The sequence below is a fragment of the Lycorma delicatula genome, chromosome 1 (genome assembly GCF_047948215.1).
Source record: "Lycorma delicatula isolate Av1 chromosome 1, ASM4794821v1, whole genome shotgun sequence".
Lineage (NCBI taxonomy): Eukaryota > Metazoa > Arthropoda > Insecta > Hemiptera > Fulgoridae > Lycorma > Lycorma delicatula.
In genome coordinates this window covers 340440000-340462394 of record NC_134455.1, presented here as the reverse complement: position 1 = coordinate 340462394, position 22395 = coordinate 340440000, and the positions used below count along the sequence as shown (strand labels likewise).

Genomic DNA, 22395 nt, shown 5'->3' with positions numbered 1-22395 from the left:
CCCCAGCAAAAAAAAAGGATTATTATCTTTCAAATTCAGTAAATAAGAATTAATCTTCTCTACAAAAATACTTTCTAGATAAAAATTAAAACGATAGAAACAAACAATAATATAATCAAAATTACCATACCTACATTCAAGTCTTAAATCCGTCTGCAGATAATAATGTCAAATTGATAGACTTGCAGTCAATTTCTTTGTGAACAAATGCAACCACTCCACCTGCCCTATAGTTATTACAATTATAAAAACAAAAATAATCCTCAATTTTATAATTATACATTTCATAATCATATGCCCAAACCTCTGTTAATAAAATAATTTTAGGCATACTTACCATTCTACTTAAGTCTTCTACAAATAAATCAAAATTTTATTCCTATACTCCTAATATTTTGATGAATTAAATAAAAATGTTTATCACTACTTACAGTCAATGTGAAACACAAACTTATCTGTCAGAAAAATGTATAAACAAAAGTACAATAACTCCTCTCCTCTCTAAATAATTCTACAAAGAATCAACATCTTGTAATAATTTAAGCACTATAACAAGGCATCCTTCATTCCTAATCAGTATTTTTCCATCTTTTATCCAGAGATATTTGTAAAAATAATTTTTTTGATAGCCTTGGCAGCACCAAAAACTCTTCTTCTTCCAACACTAAGACTCTCATTTATGTAGACCAGAATGTCATCCTGTCTATCCATATGACGCATGGAAAGTTTTCACTTGATCTTACTTTTCTTCATCAATTCATCCCTGTCAGAAGCACTCACAAATCTCACAAGAATAGATGCCCTTCCTTCAGTATTTCTTCTTTGCATCCGATGACAAACATAAATAATTTTATTCTCAATGGGAAAATTAAGACCCCTACCGATCTCTTCTTAATTGAATACAAATTTTCACCTTTAGATTGCAGTATTCCATATATTTCAATATCATTCCTTCTGGAGTACTGCTCCAAATTTTCAGATTTAACCTAAAGCGCCAGATTTTTCTTTTTAAGTGACAACACTTAAAAATAAAATAGCACTTAAGCTCTTCAATCTTCTTGTTACTTTCCCTGTCGTGGGGGACGGCCGCTCTCCGCGGTCGTGGTTGGCCGTCTTCTGGACGGGTGTCATTCGTTGGGTGTCTTCTGGATGCCCCATTGGATTGATGAGCAATTCACCGTCATGCGAATCACGAGGAGTACGCTCTATGTACTAGTGTCGGGATACTTCCAACTTGGATGGAGTATCGATGACTTGCTGGCGAAGATGGGCAGGATTCTGGACGGTTTCCACGGGCATCAGAGTGCTGGTTGATCTGGACGCAACGCTAAGTCTCCCGCTTGGGGTCCACCACTCACAGATCCCAGAGGTGCTGGTCTCGAACAGTTCATTGAAGCCAGGAACTTCTACTTGATTAACGACGCAGAACAACCACTAAGTTTCTCTTCCGAACTGAGGGAAAGTTACATCGACGTCACTTTGGTGTCAGGCGACGAAGTACAAGTAGTTCAACTGTGGCCCGAGGCCAGTGTGAGCGATCATGAGCTTATAACTTATGAGATCGTTTACGGAGGTGGTCTAAGGGCTCCAGATTGGGGTTGCTGTAACCTAAGGGGCCTGGATCAGAACAGGCTGCGGCGCAAATATGTAGCTGTCTTGTAGGGGTTAGAATGGCGCATGGAGCACAGGGAAGAGATGGAATTGATGACTGAACAATTCGGCCAGGTCACCAGGACTGGCTGTGATGGAGTCCTACGGAAGCCTCGGCCAATGGATGGGTCTTAGGTAGTGGCCAGTCTACTGATCGGAGAGTGCGTGGAGCCGTCATGACCACTGCTTCTAGGGAGCTGTCTGTTAAACGTAGGCGGAAACCCGGCAAAAAGTAGTGTTCCTCCGACCTTAACGTGCTGCGCACAAGAGTTAGGTCCGCTAGGAGAACCCACTGTCTAGTGGTGAACGCGTCTTCCCAAATCAGCTGATTTGGAAATCAAAAGTTCCAGCGTTCAAGTCCTAGTAAATTCAGTTATTTACACGGATTTCAATACTAGATCGTGGATACCGGTGTTCTTTGATGGTTGGGTTTCAATTAACCCCACATCTCAGGAATGGTCGAACTGAGACTGTACAAGACTATACTTCATTTACACTCATACATATCATCTTCATTCATCCTGTGAATTATTATCTGAAAAGTAATTACCGGAGGCTAAACAGAAAAAATAAAGAAAGATCCGCTAGGGGAAGATACCAGCGTTGCCCCCTAACGGGGATTATCGTTGATGACATTGGCGCTGAGGGTATGCGGATCTATCGGCGCGCCCATAATGAGTATGTTCATGTCATCAAGGAAGCCAGACTCAAGTTATGGCAAGACTCTATGCGCGAGTTGTAGCGCAACCACTGGCAGCTCGCAAAATCATGTTACCAGTCAAAGCCATTGCATGTGTTCGATGCGCGATTGGTGATCACCAATCGCGCATCGAACGCAAAGATGTTAAAGTGTGATCACGATCGTGATCACACTTTAACATCTGTTGCGACTTACCAGGTGTTCCTCAATACTTTGTTTCCAGATGCTCTGGAGAATGAAACAAAGGTCAGTGTTAGGGCAGGGACTGTGCCCTTCTCTGGTGTACAGGCTGTGGATTCCGTTGATATAGACCGAGAGGTTCCTCAAATGGCATTGAAAAAGGCATAGAGGATTGACCAACTTGACCCAGATATATTCTACCATTTGCTGCCTGTCATAAGAAAGCCGCTTGGCAGGCTGTTCTCAGGGTGCCTAAGCTGGGGCTTCTTTCCGACGTTGGAAAGCGGCCTTGGTGAGGGTGCTCTTCAAACCAGGAAAGGATCCTAGTGAAGTCGGCAGTTATCAACCCCTCAGCCTCTTGCCAGTCATTGGCAAATTGCTTGAAAGGCTGGTTGTGGAACGGCTTTGGAAAAGCATTGAGGTGAACTGTTTTCTAAATTAAGGCCAGTATGGCTTCACAAAAGGAGGATTGCATCTTAAATGCTCTTGCTGAGTTGGAAAGTGCTGACTGTAATATGTTTTGGCAGTTTTTATAGACATAGAGGCAGCATTTTCTTTCTTGTGTTGGAGTTCTATCCTCTATGAGTTGGAATGCCGCAATGTTCCCATAGCCCTGCAGGCCGTGGTATGTGACTATTTGTCTAACCGTACAGCTCTGTTTAAGGATGCGCACCTAGTTGTGGAAAAATCTGTTAGCAGGGGAAGACCCCGCAGGGTTCCATTCTTGGTCCTCTGCTATAGAACCTGGTATTCGATGGATTTCTGGAATTGATATTTCCAGAAGGGGTCACGGCCCATGTTTTCGCTGATGACTGTCTCCTTTTAGTTCGTGGTAATTCACGACCACAGTTAGAAGACTGGGTGCAGGCGGTCTTGTCAACCGCAGAGGGCTGAATTGACATTCAAAATTCAAAATTGGTTTTTAAGAGCAACGGGTGCCCGGGTACTCATCAACCATGTTAATTTAAACCAATATCTGTTTCGGTTTTGCCTGGCAGCTTATGAGTTGTGCTTCTGCGGGAAGGTCCAGTCAAATGAACACCTGATGTTTGACTGCCCTGCTGCTGGGGGGGACCAGAGACTGGACCACCCTGGAACTTAGAGGTCAAGGGGAAAATTGGTCATTCACAACCGGCGAGTCAACGTGGCAAGAGCCGCATTGTCAGACCGTGTTGGAGTTCCTAGATATGGTTGCTTTGTTCAACCGGCATCCGTAGTTTACTTAAAGGAAAGTCTCGTACCACATTGCTGTGGGAAGTTAACCCTGAGTATGGCTGACCACCAGCCAATTGTTATGGCTCCAAGTGCTGTAAATTGGTGGACAGGTACTTGCTGGCATTCAGCAACCTAGGCATGGCAGTGAATTGCTGTCTAGACAAAGTAAATTTTAATTTATGGATGTCATATATATTTTTCGGGTATGCCTACCCATTTTAGTAAATATATGACACATGAGCGGTTGGGACACGTAAGCCGGTGGTATATGGCACTGCGCTTAGTCCACTCATGCTGTTAGGTAAGCTCTAGGAGCTATTTAGGACACTGGTCGCTAAACTGTTTCAAGGCTCAGTAGCCGTTTGTGGCACAGACATTCGGTCTTATGCTTTAGGGCGACTGAATGGAGTGGTGGCAGGAGAAATGCCAAGCAAACCAATTTACTTCACTTTTAAAATCCGTAATGAAATTAAATACATCTTTCCATGTAATGTTTTTTCATCCACATTTTGCAACATAATACTTAAAGACTTAACATCCTCCTTGCTCATATTAACACATGAGGTATGATATATTGAAGAACAATCACTGCAAATTATTTGAGGTAGCTGGCTTCTAATAAATTTAGCTAATACACTGCAAGACATAGTGTTAAATATAAAATTTCTATTTACAATCACTAAAGTAAATATTAAACTTTAAACTCAGGTAATACCACAAGCTTATCTCTCCAAACACAACAAACTGTTTGACTGGTCATGACTAACTGACTAAATATTCATGACTAAATGACTAACTGGTTCATGACTAGATATTCCAATAAAGATAGTATTCCCTAGCTGCCTTAAGACGTCTGTTCTTATTCCCTTTGTAAAAGATTTGGTATTTAATTTACAAAATTAAATACCAAATCTTGTCTCACTGTCCATATATTCTAAAGTATTTTTTGCAAAATTTGAAAATAGAATGTAAATTAAGACAAATGATATGTATAATCAAACTATGCTGAACTAATCCACTGGGTTGGTCTGGTGGTGAACATGTCTTCGCAAATTAGCTGATTTTGAAGTCAAGAGTTCCAACATTGAAATCCTAGTAAAGGCAGTTACTTTTATACGGATTTGAATACTATATCGTGGATACTGGTGTTTTTTGGTGGTTGGATTTCAATTAACCACACATCTCAGAAATGGTCGACCAGAGACTGTACAAGACTACTCTTCACTTACACTCATACATATCATCCTCTGAAGCAATACCTGACGCTGATTCCCAGAGGCGAATCAGGAGAAAAAACTATTCAGAACCATATGAGATAGTTAAATCATTTTGTGAATTATGAAGTATACATGTACAAAGTGAATTCAACCTGAAAAAAAATTGTAATATTTAAGAGGTGAAAATGATTTTTTTATTAAATATTTATTTTCAAAGAAGAGTACGAATATTCTGAATGATTAGATTTTTTTTTAGAAACAGCTCTTAGGGAGACCACGATTTTGCTGATTTGTGTCTAGGTGGCTGTAACATACACAAAATTTATCATCATTCAGAATTTACAGAAATCTTTTGAGAATGGTTACATAAAGGACTCCTAGTATTACACATGAATAAAACTACTGAAATATAAATTTCATACATTTGGTTAGTTTTGTTAGTCTTAACTTTTTAACTTAGAAACCAGTTTTATCCCATTAAATACCAAAATGAATAAAATTAAATAAGTAATTATTTTACATGAAAATGACATAAAAACAATCATAAGTTATTAAATGAAACTTAAGAATTATAACAAATTTCTTACGAATTTGTATATCTCCCAACTATCTTCAGTTCTTCATCAGGGATATCTACATACAGTTAAAGAAGTTAAAGAAGTAGCCAATCTCACAAGATTTTATTTTAACTTACAAGGATAGAAATAAAAGTATAAGCACATTTATGCTTATTACCAGTTATAGATCAAATCTACTTTTCAAAATTTCACTGTTATTGTCTCTTATACATTGTGTGCTTTGTATTAAGTAAAGTTTTTAAATGAATGTCTTTATGTGATTTACAAACTGACTGAAATTATGTTTGAGAAAATACAATAAAAACAAGAAAAAATTTTGAAACTATAAAAACTAAACTATTTAATTAATGTCAATCGGTAAATTGCAGCAATTTGTTTTATTTTTTATTAACAGGACAGAAATCCCTTTGCAGTTCTCACAGCAACAACAGCAAACGTTACAGTATCCTGGAACAACAGTTCCTACTGGGTGGCCATCTTCTACTCCAATTTTTCCTCATTTGGGACAGGTAATCTGCAACTTAAAAATGATCCATGTAAATTTAAGATAAAGTTTCTTCTAGTAACATTGTAATTTTTTATTCATTATTGAATTTCCAAGATATAATAGTACATATGTCAAAGGATTTTATATCAAATTTAAAAAAGGTTAATAGTTTCATAGAGGAAAATGAAGATTATAGTCAAAATAATGTTTTCACAAATATGTTTGTAAGTACATAAAGTAAGAAGCATATAAAATAATCATTTTTACTTTTTACATTTGTAAATTAATTTTTTTTATACTATTATCATTGTTGTAGAATATACATATAGTTTGATTATGTGTATATTTGTAGTGGGAATTGAACAGTATAAGTCAGTCGGCTTCAAGTCGAGCTGCCGATGAGAAGTGCGCGTGCAACTGTAGTGTTCAGTTGATACTTTTTATACAGTTTACATTGTTAACATTATGCATTTTATTATACAATGGACAGAAATCAGTATACAAATATATAATAGACAGGATTATGATTTATACAATGCAATTACCATTATTCATATAAGTATTTTTTATATCAATAAAATAAAACATTTCATAAATTCAGTTGAACTTTATTTGGAGTAGTTCATTCCCTAACATTCATTGTGTTTCTTATGGCTGTGTTGCGTTTAATTCTCTTGAGATGCAACAGGTACCCTCCAGATTTACTTTTTCTGAGAATGATAATGTTACTCTATAGCCAACTTGATGTCTCAGATTAATGCACCCATTTGTATTTGCTGCGACTACCAACTAATGTTGCACCAGATCCTTGTGGACTGTTCTGTTATGCAGCATTGTGTCAGAAATTTAAAATTGGGGCTAATATCAGAAATATTTTAGGAAGCAATATGGCAATGTCATCCAAAGTCTTACTATTTCTTAAGGCTGTGCTTCTATATTCAAATATTTGATTTTTATTATAATGCTTTCTTCCAGTCTTGTTGTTTTAAGTTAGATTTTCAATATTATATTTTATTGTGGTTTTATTTTGCTTTTATTATACGGAACAGTCGTTTTACATCAATTTAGTTATTTATTTAATTTTTAATTGCTTTCAATAGTAATATTGTGTCTGGGCTCCCAGGGAAAAAATATTTATATAGCCAATTTTTGTATTATGCAAGATGGATGTAACTTGTAAGGCAGAATATGTAATATAGTTGCTTGGCATGCTGATATGTATATGTTGGTTTAACATTACATCAGCTTAGTGAAGAAGACAACAAAACACCCCTTCACTACTCTTTCCTTGTAAATTGGCATAGTATGTTTGTTATTCTTGGGAATGGTCAATACCATTTGCAGGAGTGATTTGTGACTTAACTTGGGTCTTCTACAACTGTTAGAACTACAGTATGTAGCACGCATATAAATGAAATCACAATTTAAATTTAAAAATTTTATTCAAAGTAGTTTCTTACAGAATTTTTTACATGTGTAATGGTTTTCACATTAAATGTAATGGTTTTCACATTAAGGATAAAGCTATATGATTCTATGAATTTAATCTCACAAGAAAGTCATACAGTTTATATTGTTTAAATATAAATATATAAATATTAAATATAAAAATAAACTTTTATATATTCTGTAAAAGTTATTAGGAAGAAATTGAAAAGTAATTTTAAAGATAAGACTTAAGTTTCAGTTGCATTGCTTGGGTGCATTGCTTTTCATTTTGGATTGGTCACCAATGACAAAATAGTATTAAATTTTGTTATTTCATCTTAATTTTATCAAGTGTGTGTGTGTGTGTGTGTGTGTGTGTGTGTGTGTGTGTGTGTGTGTGTGTGTGTGTGTGTGTGTGTGTGTGTATGTGTGTGTGTGTGTGTGTGTGTGTGTGTGTGTGTGTGTGTAAAAAAATTGTTACAATTAGTGTTGTATTTATTTATTTGCTTGGTTAACAAGTTAATGCCTTATGACACCCCAAATGAGGGGGGGGCCCCCTCATTTACAATTCATGTAAATGGGAGGATGTCTTGAATTTTATTATGCATAAAAAATTATAAACATGATCAGAATTCAAACCCAATTTGAATAGACAGAACAATGTGACTATATAGAAGATGGTCCTAACATTCAACATATAAAATTGTGATTTATAAATTTATTAAACACATCAAGCTAGTACTTTTCAGTGTTTGTACTTTGATATTTTTAATTTTTTGTTTGATACTACTGTTTATGAATGTTTATAATTTTAAAATGTTTTTCATTTATAAAGTACGATGATGCTATAAAATTGTAGTGGAATGTAGATTTCAGGTAATATTAATAAACAAGTGCAAGCTTCTTATAGACACTTACACTTTGTATAGCGATATTATAATTAAAGATTACATTAAAATATTTGTTATACATAACTTTTTTTACAAATTTTAATTTTTTAATTTTCAGTGATAACTTTTCTTTATGTCTCAACAGAGGAAAATACAACCAAACTGCTTAAAACTGTATAAGAGATTTTATAAAAAAATTTCAGAAGTCTTATAACAGATCTGTACCTCAAAACTTAACAGAAACTGTTGTATGTATTCATAGTCTCCATTGTTCAGTATATTTATTTTAAAGTATGATAGATTTTCATTTCAAAGCAATGAAATCAGCTTGCATTTGTGGTGGTAAATGATTGACTGGGAAAATAAGGGATAAAACGTGAGAAAACAATGAATGACTTGCTGAAACACTTCTTTCATTCACATGATCCAAGACCTTCGTTTCTTAACTCTGAAGATAATTATGGGTACCAATTATTATCACTGTTACTGTTACTGTAACTGTTACTGTACTGTTACTGGCCACAATTTCAGCATCAGTAAAAAATTCTATACAAAATTACTTATCAATTTACCTTAGTTACATCTTGATCAACCACAAAAAAATAATAATCATTGTGTTTTTAATTTTAAGTATAATTCCATTAAGACGTTCACTGCATGGGTTCATACCAGGTATTATTCCAATGTTGATTTAAAAAATTTTTTTTATTTGTTTAGAAAATACTGTAATGGAAATAGGAAAATTTTCTTAAAATTAACATAATCCTTCCTTTTATGATAAAAAATGTGTGATGCACTTGTGCATCATCAGCATATTGCATCTATATTTTTGATGTGCGGATGACATTCATGTGTGTAAACATTTTAATTTATTAATAAACATATCTCCCATAAAAAAGGATGGTACATGGTTTTGTTTGTTTGTTGTATGTGCTCACATTTTTATTTTAGCTACTATTGGCGCAGAGCAATCCAATGGTGGTGCACCAGACGGCTGCGTGCAGCACATGAATGATTCATTCATTCGAACGATTTATATTTCTTGATATGAATTATTTATCTAAAATTGTATGTGTGTTTTAGGGATAAAAGAGGAAAACATTGGAGTAGAACTACGTTAAAAAATCACAACTCAAGAAACAGCTAAAATTCAGGATTTTGAAACTTTTGTTGTAAAAGTTGTTGTTACTACACTAAATTCATGAACATTATTTTCACAGTTGGCAAAAACATTAACAAAATCATGTAACATTTAACATATCACTAATACGTTAAATAAAAACAAGGAATTTGGCAGTCTAAAAACGGAACATAATTAAACTATATCAAGACAAGCACGCTACGAATTCATTAAGCAAACTGATGTGGAGTGATATAATCTGCCTAGAAAAGAGTGCATGATTTTTCAAGTTGATAACTCATGAGTGCGTCATCCGTGCAATGCATTTATCGTCACCAACGCACAAGTGCATTATTCACAGCGAACATGTTAAAGAAATATATGACTGCCAGTTATGTGTTTTTAACATTTTGATATGGTTTAATAATCAAATTTAAGCTGTATGATGTAAATGTGATTTTATAACTTTTTGAACTTATGCTCCTCATATTAAAATATATGAAAATTTATGAAAATTTGAGATTTTTGTGATGTGTCCTGTTTGAATTATTTCAGTTTGAATATAACCAATTATACAAAATTAATACCTTAAAATCAGTTACAACAAGATTCAAGGGACTGGCAGTGTGTGCTTGTTATACCAAGGTGCTCATTATAAACAAATGAGCATATCATACCAGAAAAAATCTTCAGAAAGTAAGCAACTAAAACAGTTGTAAATATGTAAATAACTGATACTCATGTTAAAGAATACAACATTTTATAAGAAATTTACCTGAAATTAAAAACAGAAATTAAAATCATATTGCATAAAAAATTGTAAACTTACCTAAAACTAGTGAGGAGTTATTTTTGAAAGAAAAAACACTGTAACTTGTACACCTTAATACTGTACTTAAACACTCTTAAAAAGAATGATTGGTACATGCAATAATGTAGGCTTACATAAAAAAAATGTTAAATCTAGCTTAAAATTGGCTATAGTTGCTTGCTTTTTGTTTTTATACCTGAAATCGTAAAAAAAAAATGTTTAAATTATTTAATCATTTTACAAACTCACTGACTTATCTGTTTCAAAAAAAATCATTAGCAATTCTATACTGTCTTGAAGTTCATGGACAAAAATGACTAGATTCTCAAGTCATCGTGTCTTCTTTGCTTTCGCTGATTTGCCTGTATTTCAATTATTAATTATTTTTTCATCTGCTGGATTTCTGTTTATTAATACATCATTGCCTGCACAAACTTATCCATATTACATCTGTTAAATACATTTTTGGAATTGGTGGTCCAAACCTATTCGTGGTAGTAGAATCTTAGGAGTGGTAGTTTGTCGTCTGGCTCATAATCTTCTTTAGTTGCAATTGTAGCAAGACTGAATTTTTTTTTAAACATAGACTTTAATATTTAATTTCTGAACCTGTATTTTAAAATCCTTCACATTTTTTATTACTCAGGGAACAAATTTATTATTCAAAAGAAAATAATTTGCCTGTTATAACTGTTATTTGCTTGTATAATTTGTAACTTTGTTATTAGCTTGTTAAATTAATTTTTTTTTATTTTTGCTTGTTACAAATGACCTTGTTAAAAGCTGCTTCAACTGTGTATTCTCAAGGATAAAAGAAAAGTAAGGATATGACTCCCAGGTCTGAAAATTTTTCAGGAACTTGTCTCTTGTGAGTCTCTGCACATAAACAATTTGAAGGAAAGTCTATTTTTTCTCAAAAATAGTTCTAAAGGAGATTTTGTGTTTTTGTAATTTACATTTTCAATTAGTTTTTTTGTATTATAGTTTTGTTTGCATTTCAGGCCAAAGTGTGTTCTCGATATAATCTGCACATTTTATGTGTTAATATGGTTTTTGTTTGAACTCTACATCTTTAAAAATAAGGATGTTATTTAAGTTTCTGAAAACCTCAAAAAAGTGAAAAATTGGGCACTGAAAAGAATGTAAAACATCCTAAAAATAAAATAACTCTTGTTTTCAACTCTCTAAATGTGGAAGACTCTTAAGACAAAACTAATCAATTTTACCAGCAATTCTTTTTAGTAATGGGTGATTTAATATGGACTGACCCTCAGATGCTATCTGCCATCAATAATTTTTATAACATATTTGACATAAGTTAATGTTATTTAAATACTTATTTCATAGTGAACTGACATGTATATTATATGTTACTAAAGAACTTTTATTTTTAACAGATGCTATACCGCTGTACTTTTTATTCGTGCGATTTTTAATAGTTCCATGAATTTTCTGTATTTTATTGATCCTCATATTACTTGTTTCAATTTTATTGAAATCATTTTTGAATTAGTAAGTATATCTTTCTTTGTGTAACATGAATTTTATTTATTGAAAACCTTGCCTTTTTTAAATATCTGCATTAATTTACATGATTCACTCCTTTTAAAGGCAAAAGGAAAATTTTACTGAATATATATGATAAAAATGACCCAAATAAAAAAAAAGTTATTTTAATAATAGTTTGATAAATATACTTTTAAAGGTTTATTGATTTCACCATACACACTTTCTAGATTGTTATTGAAACACTAAATTGGCTTGGCTGTGTCAATAGCAGCATTATTTTTAACTTTCTGTGTAGCACTATTATACTGTAACAAGATCAGTATAACAGGCCTTAGGAACGGATTCCTGCCAATTAAGAAAGTAGTAGAATAACAATGAAAGGAATTCAGAGGGATCCTTTTTTAAGGCTAACAGGTCCATTTAACAATCGTTCTTTGTAATACTGTCACCTCCAACAGCTGTTGTTCAATGAAAAGGGTTACCGGACCAGAGTAGGAATTTATGGGAAAATGTAAAGGCGCAGATGATAATTCTCGTGCTTCAACAATTAAGGAATTTGGGTCGGATTCTGCAGGTCAAGAGGATACAACTATACTCCAGTATTGGCAAGTTAGGTCTGTAAAAGGCTAGTATTTAGTGAGTATAAGCATAGTATTCGACACGATTGAAATGACATCACAAGCATTCCAGTGTGGACAGTGGATGAATGTAGGAAGTTGTTTGGTGAGTCACTGGTTGACAATTAGTAAAAGGAATAAACTATTAAATTCATTCATAAATTGTTAGGGTAGTTAAACCTGTTTAACTACCCTAACAGGTTAAATTGTTAGGAACCCTAACAGGTTAACGGTTTAATTGTTAGGGTTATTTAAACAGGAAAGATATTTGTATTTGATGGGATTGCATGAACTTTAGACTTGTCCTATCTGGTAGTTAATACATTATCAGTTGCTAAAGGTGTTAATAATGGTCATTATAATGTCTTTAGTCAATTGAACTAATTCTGGCTTTTATGATTTAACTACCTGTAAATAAATCCTGTCCTTACTTGATTTATTTTATTTTATTTTATTTATTTATTTATTTTATTTTTATATAATTTGTTGATTATTCTTATTGATTTTTATTATTATTGTGGTTTTTATTACTATTCTTATTATTGTTAGTTGTTTATTATCGTCATTATTATTATTATTGATTTGTCTATTTGTACTGATGTTCTTAAACTAATAAATTGTAATTATATAAACATTTTTAATTGTTATTCTCGCAATATTCTGAATAATTTAGGTCATGTGCATGATTTTGTTTACTGCTACAGGCTCTGTATGCTTGCAAATTGACCGTTATTAGCCAGGTTATAACAGTATTAACGCATTAGAATAAAGAATCGGATTTGGTTTGTTCATCCTGTATGTTGAGGTGTACAAGAATTCTAAAATAAAATTTATTATGTTATCGGATAAGATCTATGTGATTCACAAATGATTATTTTTTTGTATTGTGGGCTTTTGTTTTGTTACAGCTAGTTTCAACACCGATTGGACCTCCTGTTCCACCTATTCAACCACCAATCATTCCAGCAGCTCAGTCAGTAGTCAATTCAACAGTTCCTGTAGCACCAGCGACAACATCTCCCTTACCTGTTTACTCAGGATTTGCAAATTCAATGGCTGATACAAATCCAAAAAACATTCCTTCAACTGCCCAGTTCTTTTACCAAGATGTGGTTAGAATTTGTTCTATTTTCTTTTCTTATAGAAGTAAACTGCTTTTATGTGTATATTGCAATAACAGTGATTGTTTCATTGTTATAAGAATTGATTTGATTGCCAAATGTTGGTAATAATAATAAAAGTAATTCTGAAATGGTTAATTATGCTGCAGAAAGTAAAATTAATAGTATAAATTGTTCTAAAAATTCTTGGAAGAAAGTTCTGTGTTGAATTATAGATTTATAAAAATCAAAATTACCATATTTTTTTCCTTTGTCACTACACCTCCTTGAAAGATTAATTTCATAAAACTATGCACATCTGTGTCACAAGGCATGTATGACATAAATGTGACTGACCATTTAGTTCTATGGATATTTTTTCTCCTTTTTTCATATTGTAGTAGTCCATCAGAACCTGCATATAATGCTATTCACAACTCACATTCATATGGAAGTGAATTTGAAAAATCAGTACAGGTACAGGCCATTCCCAAGATAAACCAGTCTTTGAATTACTTCGTTTTATTTTTTATTTTATTTTATCTTTTGGCATTTTTTATCATCTGTTTCATCTTTCTTTTTTTAATAATTTAATAATGTTCTTTGATCAAAAAACAAAATGCCATAATATACTATACAAAAATGAATGATAATTTATTGAAGAAACAAAATGATTTAATCTCCTAATCATGAGAGATACAACTGCTTAAAATATTAAATTAAGAATATTTCACGCTTAATATTACATTATACATTAATATTTCATAATTAAAACTGCACGAGAGATAAAACTGCTGTGACCACTGTAAAATGTTAAAAATTCTGTTTTTTTTTTAAATAATTACTTTTTAATGACCATAGCCTATATTGTTTAATATCACTGTATTTTTTTATTGTTACAAGTTTATAACTTTTTTTTACTTCACAACACCTAACTACAGATCAAATGGTGTTCATTGACCATTACAAACTTACTGTCTCTGGTTGAAATATTGTTATATGTAGTTCATTTATTTATTTTATTTATTTATTTATTTTATTTTATTTTTTTTATTTTTTATTTATTTATTTTTTCACATTTGTTCTTATAGTAAGTTGTCAGTACATTTAGGTTATATTGAGAGCTTTATTTTTATTTTTATTTTTTTTTTTTTTTGTATGGTGTTAGCCATAAAAGATTATATTGTAACATTGATGTTACTGTTTTTGTTTATTTTATTTTTTAATAGTTAAAATTATAGACTATTAATATTTCTGAAACTTTATAATTTTGAATGTAAATGAAGAATTAAATTCAGGAATTATTTAGAATTTTAAACCTGTATGGAGCATTTATAACAGTACCATTTTTTTAATAAAATACAGGATTCTGCCAGATTATTTGAATATAAAATGAATACAAATTGATGAATTATGAAATAGTAATACTAATGCAATTACTATTAATATAAGTACAGTAATTTTAATTCAATTTTCAAATAATTGACTTACTAAATTAAGATTTTCTGGCAAAAACTGCTTATATTAAAAAATTTGAAAAGTATGATATTACATACTTTTTGTAAATTTTGATAGTTTTAGTAAGAATTTTTAAATTCAGTAACGTGTAAATTATGCAGAGGGAATCACTTCTTTTTCTTTCTTTTTTTTTGCTGATTGTTACATCAGAGTTCAAACTATACCGTAAAAAGTGTTAGATTCTGCGTATTTTGTAAAGTTATACTCCATGTTTTAAATGTAGTTTTATGTTATGATTGTTTACAACAAAATGTTTAATTCTAACAGTTCTTTTTATGTTTTTTTTAGCCTCTGTTAGTTCCAGTTTCTCAAAATACTGTTCAGTCTTCTGTCCTACCTCCAACTACAGGTACGTGACTTTTTGTACTTAAGTAATAACGAAACTGAAGGAAAATAAGTTTAATTCTCTTACTTCTAATGTATTGTAATTGCAAGTAATTAACTAATTCATGCTGTTGACATTTATTTTTGTCTCGGAAGCTCACTGATAGACTGTTTACATTGCTTAGCATATGAACCTGATTTTAATTATTATTATTATTATTAGATTTATGAATTCTTTTAGTAAGACTTTTAAGACATCTTGTGTTATAGTGGGTGGCATATAGTTGTGCACATTGCGTGCAGGAGAGATAGACTGATAGGACAGGTGGAACAGTTAGATAGTCATTCCTTTATGAAGACATCTCGTATAGCTCCATATACTTACGTAGTATGCAGTTAGTATAAGATATTTTCAGGATAGTTAATAGCGTGGTAAGCCAGTCGTCAGCCAGTAAGCACAGCAATAAGCCACCTGTTGTACTATGCATTCATAATTATAGGAAAGTGTAGTGTATTTTTATTCTATTTTTTTTTCTTATAGTTGGTTTTCCCTTTTTTTCAGAATTTTATGTAAATAATATTTTTATAAAATATGATGTAATAATTAGATAAAATATAGAATGCTTTTAGTTAGAATGACTGTATTTCTTGCATAGCTTAATTAATGTAGATTTCTTCTGGGCTTCTTATGATTTGAATTGTATTAAATTTGGTAGTTGGGTTTTTTTATTTAAAAATAATGTATGACTTAAATGATTAGTGCTTAGATTCACTCATCTACTTTCTGCTATAATGTAAATTAAAACTGATTTTTTTTGTATTTCTGTTGTGATTTCTTTGTTCTAAATAATATTTATATAATGCTTTCTTTTAAATTAATTTTTAATACTGAACTAATTTATTATGTATTGGATGTAAATCAGTAAAAATATCTTGACTGACAAAATTGTGTTTTAAAAAAGTATCAAGTTCATACATAAAATAATTTATTATAAATCTCATAATAAAACCATTCCATTACCATTGTAAAACCAGTAACTGAAATTAGTTGTAAAATTGGCAAGTTAAGTGTATGTTTTTTGTCTCGTTTGCAATTTAATTAATACTTAGGAATGAGGTTCATGTGATATGTATGTAACATAACATTCTTCTATTAAATGTAGATGTAACTAGTTGGTTGACTCTTTAATGGTATTCACTTGGAAGCATGCTGGAATGACTGGATACATCATCTCATCTTATTGCATGATAATGTCTTTCAACTGTTCCCATTGTATTGTAAATAATTTGACAAGGTAAGATTGTTCTTGTTTGTATTTTAATCCGCCAAAAAAGAAATTCTTATTTAATGTTGTTTTTCTCTTCCATTTTTATTAATATTTATTTTGAATGTAATTTTATTCTCTTATAATGTAGAATCGTTTCCTAAAACAAGTTTATGATGCACTTAACTTATGTTGCTTTTGATTGTAAGATAAGATTTACTATATATTTGATTGTTAGAAATTAAAGAGTAAGTATAGTTTATTAGATTTTATTTTTTTGTGTTATTTTATGAGGTTTAGAGGGTACAAAAGACGACCTCCAGTAAAGCCCGTCAGGGCTAGAAATAGAGTGGTTTGGGATCGTCACAGGGGGGGGGGGGTGACTTTCCCTACAGGGGTCAGGATGTGTTATTTTATTCTTGAATATAAGCTGAGTTATGATAACTATTGTTTCTGTTTTACTATATGCTTAAAATTTAAAAAAATGTTATTTATATAACCAAAAATAAGCTATGTCCCAAAACGGAAATGCAGCTTACCTGAGGCCAAATACTCTCTTGCAAATTTACAATTTCGAGCCATTTGTGATTTGCTGGTGAGGAGGTTAAATCCAGCAAACCATAATACTACACACAACTGTGGCATAGAGTTTTTTTTTTTTAGATAATGCAGAATGTTTTACTATGATAAATGCCTTTCTTATATTACAAAAAATCCCTGACAGCTTACTGATTTTCTGATTGTTAGTACTGGAATAAATTTTATGGATGAAGAATTTAAAATGTATACTAGACTTATATAAAAAATTTTTATAAATGTATTTGTTTATTGAGACAAGATAGGGTCATATTTTTCAATAAAAGTTTGATTAGTTAGTATTCTTAAACAGCAAAACCACTGTTGCAGGTAAAATATGAGTTTAGTACTACTAAAAAGTTATCAGGTCCAAGTGCTTATCAGAAAGTTGAGAAATTACTTTCTAGACCTCATTCACACTGCACCATCCTTTCAGATTAATCAACAATTAGTGATATTTAAATAATATATTAATTGTTCCTTTCTCAAAGAGAGTATATCGTCTTATAGTGTGTGCATTGCACAACTTTTAATTTTTTTTTAAATATCTCCTTTGCTTTAATTGAATTCCCAGAAAATTTTTCACTTAAAAAATGAGTAAAAGAAATTTAAAAACTATATTTTTAAAACTGAGGGACTGATACTGAGTTTGAAATACTCAATCAGCATACTCTGGGGTAACTTATTAAAAAAAGACCACCTAAATACTCAATTACCCACCTAAAAATTTCATTGCATCAGATTGCTTTCAAATTGTTTTAGGATATTAGGACTGAAATACAGAGAAAGAAAATTTGTTTTGATTAAAACCTTGATAATTACTAATTGAATTATAACATTCTCTCTTTATTAATAATCAATAAATAAATTAACCATCTGATAGATAATAAATAGAGAACTGAGCATTCAAAAGACATCTCAGTTCTTAGACAATCTTCAATTCTGATTTTTTATTATAACTGCCAGTCTGTGATCAGATGCAATTTTTTTTCTTATATTAATTACAATTTATTGCAGTGTTAGTAACTGACAATCAATCAAGACTGTTTAATGCAAGTTAAGATTAAAAAACAAAGTTGATGTTGTCTTTTAGAATATCTTATCACCAGGTTTATCTTCTTATTGTGGACTAGAAAAGAATTGTTGGAAAACATATATAAAGTTTGCGATCTGAGAGATCAATACTTGTTTAAGATACTTGTCTGAAGATGATCAGATTTATTCCAAATTTCAAATACTCATATATATATTCATTTTTAAACAAAACTGATTCATAATTGTAGTGATCAACAATGAGTATTCAAAACAAAAATTTATTAATAATTACTTACTTTCACTTCACTTTAAAATAATATTATGTTGGTTATAATAGAATGAAAAGTAATTAGGTAATAAAGAATTTCTTTAACATTCTGTTCAAAAAATATGAGGTTTCTACACAGATTTTGAGAAGCCCATGAATTATATGTGTATGATTTATAAACTAAATAAAATTTTTTAATGATGTTAAAAATTATCATTTTTAAAACTGCTACCAGTTTCCTTTTGAAATAACAGATAAAATTCTAAGCAAGTTAAACATACAGAATGAAAGCAATAAAACATGTCCATAAGATAATATTCATTCAAAGTTACAGCTTAAGTAAGATACTACTGCTATTAGGTGCAGGTGAATTCTCAGTATGGTATAATAGTAGTAAAACCTATGTGACTAATACTATTAAACAGACAAAAGAATCCATACTGCATATGTTAGCACTTAACCAGACATTATTACAATGAGTTCTACTTCATTTTTCAATACTAATAATTTATATTTTAATAAAAGGTATTCTTATAAGACTGTCACTCTTTGAGGAGGTGGGTGATATAACCATAATAATTGCATGACAAATTAAACAATCCAGAATGAAATTGAAAAAATAAGATACCAATAAGAAAGAAAATAAGTATTTTAAGATTCAATATTGACATTGCTTATTCAAGAAACCAGAAATTCTTTCCAGCTAATGGTGAAATATACATTCTGATATGATATTTTCAGAAGATGAGAACTTTTTTACTGCATCAGAGCAGTGCAGATTTTCAAGTGCTAGATCTCCCTTGGATCTCTGACTTACTCTTGAAGCAGAATTTTTTATTGGATACTTTGAATCCCAGTGCCACATTTGCTGTATTCTTCAATTCTGAAAAGGCTTACAAATTGACTTGCTGTGGAAATATGGTGAGCATCTTAAAATAATGGGATGTAGATGGCAATTTTCTGGGCTTCATAGTAAGATTCCTTGAGAACAAAATTTTTAACTTCAGAACCATTTACATTGGAAAATGTTATACCTTAAAGTATTGATTTTCTATAATTTAATTTCCTGTGGCTGTAAATAATACTATAAAGTGTATTAAAAACCATATTCATGTGTTCATTATATGTAAATGATTTAGCAGCCTACATCTCATCACATCCATGACAACTGCAAAATGTTTGCTTCAAAACTTCATTTATGAAACAAATCATAAGGTGAAATTAGTCAACAAAAAAATCTCAGTATCACTCCATATAAATTTAGGTCTGCTTTATGAATGCATGGCCTAAATTAAACATGTAGGAGAACTCAAAATCAGTGTTTAAAAGATTTTGATAGATTAACAACTAACAGCATAACATTTATAGTAACAGCTTTTGGGGTGCAGATGAAATATGTGTACTTAAATTTTACTGAATCTTTGTAATGTCTAAATTCAATTAGTAGTTTACTCCTCAGAGTGCACAATTCTTGGAATGTTGGATATCATTCATAAAATCTTGTTTGATTTGCTACTGGATCATTCCTGTCTAGTCAAATAGTAAGCATTTTAATGAAGAATGGTGAGCCTTTCCCTCTCTGGTTGAGTCTGACCAATAATGATTTACATGTGTCGTAAAGGGACAATCTTAGTATCTTCTGTGTGATTTCATTTTTATTTTCAGGCTTAATCCACAGATTCCCATTTAATTTAGTTTTATGATTATTCAAGCTTGGTGAATATTTGTTTTATCTTTCCTTAGTATGAAACTATATGCTAAATTTACTGTTCATTAATATTTACTTACGTGACTAGTCATAAGAAAAACAGACAATAAGCATGCAATATTATTATAGATTTTCTGAAAGAAAAGATACTTCTTTGTAAGGTGAAGTGATTTACATTGATGGATTTAACCATTGCAGTTACATTAGATGTTCCTTTATGACCTATTTTCTTGGATACAGATTTTATGTATTTGTCTCACCAGTGCAATGCATGAAATAATTACAGACATTCATGTTTGTGTCCCTGTTTTCAGTAGCCATGTTCCACATCTCAGTTTCTTGTTGGTGCCTAGCTACGTAGGAATCTTAGCCAATGAAATGGCTGATGCACCACTTAAGAAGTTCACTTTCACTTGACTATAATGGATCATGAAATTATGCTTATGTATAACATAATTTTATATGCTGTATGAAAGCATCAGGTGAAGATAGCTTGGCTGAATTAGTGATTGACAATTGCCAGCAATAAACTGTCACGTTAAAGCTGCTAGTATATTGTTGTGAAAGTAATTGTTTCCCAACAGTCACCATTAAGAAGGCGTAGTTTACATTTGGAATACCTCATGTCATCTTATATCTTTCAAAAATATATATATATACTGTAGAGTTTGAAATAAGCTCTACTTGAGAACGTTCATACAAACATATATCTAAAAAACACTTTGTTATCGAGTTACAGCTAGTGAAAAATTTTGCCTGGATTTCAGTTTTCTTGGTGTAATGAGTTCATACTGAAACTTATATAAGAGGTAAACCGGATGGTTTTTTATGTTTTTAACCTGAAAAATCAAATAAAACTGATCACAGAACTGTATCTCCTGAAGTTTTCATAATATCCAACATAAAACAAAAAATAGCTCTGTATACATGCATGTATCTTCTTAGAGCCAGCTCTTAATCTAAATTGACCATCGTAAACTAGTTCTTATTTTTAGGTGGCTGCTGTAAATAAATAAATAAACAAACATAATTGGTTTGTTAGAAATTTTGTGTATGACTGTGTGTGTGTTGTTTCTTACACAATTATTTATTTTTTAGTATAATTTAGTATTAAGTATAATTCAGTATAATTATTTATTTTATATACGTATATATCTATTGTTCTGTATCTATTTTTATTATAACTTATGTTGTGTTCGTGAATTTAGCTTTAACTTAATGGTTTTATTTACAGGAATATCAAGCATGCCATTATTGTTAAGCGCTAATCTGCTGGAGAATTCAACTTTGCCTACAGTACCTGTATTAGCACCTCCAAACAGTCAATAATTATAGACATTTTTAATGAAACTTAGGTGTTCAAAGGTTTTTATTGTAAATTCGAATAATGCATTTAGTGACAGAAAGTGTAAAACAATTTTGAATGTAATTATACATTATGGTGTCTGATTACATCATGTTTTAAATGATTTTGTCTGTGTGTGTGTGTGTGTGTGTGTGTGTGTGTGTGTGTGTGTGTGTGTGTGTGTGTTTATATATATATATATATATATACATACATACATACACACTTATTTTTCTTGTATATTTTAAACATTTAATATTTTTAAGTAGAAGTGTTTCTGTCAGAAAAGAATATGTATACAATCTTAAGTTAAAATTTATTTTTCATATCATGATAAAGACAGATTACTTGTGTTAATAATTCATATCTATTTTAAACTATTTCAGTGACATATTGTAGAGGTTATGATAATGATAAAGTTATTAAGTGGTAAATATTATCTATGTATGATTTATTTTCTTCTATGGGAATTTACATAAGGCTTATAATGTATATTGTATTTATGTTGTATAGTAAATAATGCTCACTTATCTTTATTATAATTATTGAATGAAACTAACCTGATAAAAATATTTTTAAAATTACATTTGTTCGATGCAAGAACTAGGACCGTTGCATGCACTTCTTTTACTTTACTTAGAAAGCTGTACAAACATTTTCAAGATATTTCTCAATTAAATATGTTGTGTTACTACAGAAAATTAAGGATGTGACTATATACCAATACCTTTGTGTACTGATAGATACAAAGAATAGATTATTCTTTGTAGTGACTTCAGGGCTTAAAAACTGATGTGCATTAATTTCATTTGTGTGATTCATCTGGAGGGTCATTATCAGATATTATTATTTTC

General features: G+C 31.0%; 1 protein-coding gene across 5 annotated transcripts in view; it reads left to right on the top strand.

The window, feature by feature from the left end:
* garz (Sec7 domain-containing protein garz) overlaps positions 1 to 22073 on the top strand; it is a 201682-nt gene extending 179609 nt beyond the window's left edge. The window contains exons 36-40 of one of the 5 annotated variants that reach the window (XR_012758824.1): positions 5935 to 6049; positions 13311 to 13514; positions 15309 to 15369; positions 19230 to 19409; positions 21431 to 22073. Coding sequence is in view for 3 of the 5 variants with exons in the window: in XM_075382294.1 (XP_075238409.1) it covers positions 5935 to 6049; positions 13311 to 13514; positions 15309 to 15369; positions 21431 to 21525 (475 nt within the window). In the remaining 2 variants the exon portion in view is untranslated. Of the gene's footprint in view, positions 1 to 5934; positions 6050 to 9428; positions 9956 to 11673; positions 11776 to 13310; positions 13515 to 15308; positions 15370 to 16507; positions 16640 to 19229; positions 19410 to 21430 lie in introns of those variants that run through there. The other 4 variants (XR_012758825.1, XM_075382294.1, XM_075382295.1 and 1 more) reach the window with 4 other exon arrangements.
* Positions 22074 to 22395: the final 322 nt, after the last annotated feature.